Source organism: Phanerochaete carnosa, assembly GCF_000300595.1.
Source record: "Phanerochaete carnosa HHB-10118-sp unplaced genomic scaffold PHACAscaffold_987, whole genome shotgun sequence".
NCBI classification, from domain to species: domain Eukaryota; kingdom Fungi; phylum Basidiomycota; class Agaricomycetes; order Polyporales; family Phanerochaetaceae; genus Phanerochaete; species Phanerochaete carnosa.
In genome coordinates, this window is record NW_006768614.1 from 1 (window position 1) to 2,201 (window position 2,201).

Sequence of the window (2,201 nt, forward strand, 5' to 3'; positions counted from 1 at the left end):
ATGTATTTAGAATATATACTACAGAAGCAAACCATTTACATGCTGTATATAACTGTGTGTCTATGCGTGGCAGCCGTGGAACTGTTGACAAGGTCAATCCACAGCACCTGCCTAATTGGGATGCAAGCTGCGGCCAAGCCCAAGCTGAGCCACTAGCTTATGGCTTGCGGTGGCATGCAGCTTGAGTTGGGCTTTTGCAAGCCCAAGTTTGGAGAAGCTGAGCCAAAGCCGTCATATTCTGGGCCAAGCTGAGCCAGATAAACCACTACTTTTGATCAGTCCGTGACTGGTCCTGACTGGTCATGACCAGTCCTAAGGTATCCGAGGCCATCTGGGACCAAGGACTGTGACCAAGACCGGACTGATGTAGGACTGGACTGTACCCAGTCCTAATCAGTCTGGTCTCAGTCTGAGTCCCAGTCCCAACCGGTCCTTAGGACCGGACCCTCAACCACTACCTGGCATTGACTGTTGAGTTTTAATAGTAAACGTAAGACAATGACAACATACCAGACATAGTTATTACCTGCAGGCCGCAGCATTATTCACTCGCACAATACCTCTTGATACCTCTGTTTATACCATCCCGAGGCCTAATGCTCTTTGTCCCAGCCTTGACCAGGCTTCGACCGGGCTGCGCATGATGAGGTGGATATAATCAAAACCCATTTAGCTCGCCCAATAGGCGAAATCTAAAGCCGCTTCCTGGCTAGGTCTAATGAGGCTTATACCGCCCCCGCAAGGTGAGTGTCTTCCCACATCCCTCTTCCTCGATTGCACAAGGCAGATTTACCAAAATCAGGCTCAATCAAGCCTTTTGGCGTCTCGCTGGGATCACGGGCTACATGAGAATCGATACGCGGGCCCCGTGCTTAGATGGCGGTGAGAACGCCGTCATGCTCACACAGATGCCTGCTGATACGTTGAGCATGATACTCACAGTAACGCTGGAGTAGGTATGCGACCTGGCTTTGTCTCATCTATCTACCATACTTGTTGCACTCACGCCGCCTATAACAGGCAGACCTATGTGCCCTTCGAACGCCCATTAGCAGCTGGCAAGCTCGCATGCAGCGGGCATCCTATGACCGAACCTATACCGGCGCATCGCACACTCGTTGAAGGGTGCATGGAACAGGAAGATGGCTCTCCTAAATGCTCTTCATCGATGTGACCGTCAACATTCATACAACACCGCAACGCTTCTCCCTTGATTGCTTCCAAGATAATTTATCACTTTCTATACATCGAAGCATAGCTACGCCGCTGCTATATCGACATCTATGGAAAAGCGTAGTATGGCGGACGGCAGAAGCAGTGCCTGGGACCGCTTGTTCCACGATGATTTCATAAAGGAATAGCCACAAGACTAGGTTCTCGGGGTGGACGTACGAGAGCCGCTTAGTGCGCTCGTTCCCTTTGGGACTGCCGGCGGAGTAGGAGTACTTCGCTGCTTAAGCTTCGTCCCGGCGATTTATAGCGGTACGTATATAACACGCACGCTGCTCTATGTTGCATTTCTGAAGCTTGAGAGACACGGCAAGCATGGCCGAACCAACCGTTCATATGTTGCCGCCTATGGTTCCTTCGGTCTCGCTACATCTCGATAACACGCTCGGCGTGATACTCATTTGTGAGAGGATTGCGAGTGAGGACATAAACATTGGCTGACCTGCGCGATAGCCGAAATCCTGGCGGCAATGTTAGTGGTATCAGGGCACTGAACATGTGGTCAACCTTCTAACGCGGCGATGTTACCGCTGAGCAGACTTTTCGGTATCACGAGTGTGCAAGTTTACGTCTACTTTCACCGAAATCCTCGCGATAGTGACCTGATGAGACGAACAGTACGTGCCCTCTCTGGTGGCTGCAGCTATTTGTGCTCATCGATGGCCGCAGATATTCTTCCTATGGTATATCCCTCACAACAATCATTCAAATGACGGTACTCATACATATCCTCAGGGTTGTTGACGGTCTTCATCTCGCGTTTACCTCACATAGCGTGTACTACTATTCCGTAACAAATTTCATGAATCCGCTTGCCTTGACACAGTGTCCATGGTACGTTTCCTATTTATCATAGACAGACTTGCCTCTAAATATGTTTACGTTTCCCAGGAGCTTTGCAGTGGATGTTGTCTTCGGAGTAAGCCTCACTTGTTCTACAGCTGGAGCTCGATCTCAACTCTCGAATCAGG

At 50.0% G+C, this 2,201-nt stretch overlaps 1 protein-coding gene across 1 annotated transcript; it reads left to right on the top strand.

Annotated features, from left to right (window-relative positions):
• Nucleotides 1-1,545: 1,545 nt before the first annotated feature.
• On the top strand, nucleotides 1,546-2,086 carry PHACADRAFT_203268 (uncharacterized protein; the record flags this gene model as incomplete). The annotated part of the gene is made up of 5 exons (XM_007403299.1): nucleotides 1,546-1,633; nucleotides 1,684-1,702; nucleotides 1,769-1,847; nucleotides 1,900-1,913; nucleotides 1,966-2,086. The coding sequence occupies 5 exons, from the start codon at nucleotides 1,546-1,548 to the stop codon at nucleotides 2,084-2,086; spliced, it is 321 nt and encodes a 106-aa protein (XP_007403361.1).
• Between the last annotated feature and the right edge of the window lie 115 nt (nucleotides 2,087-2,201).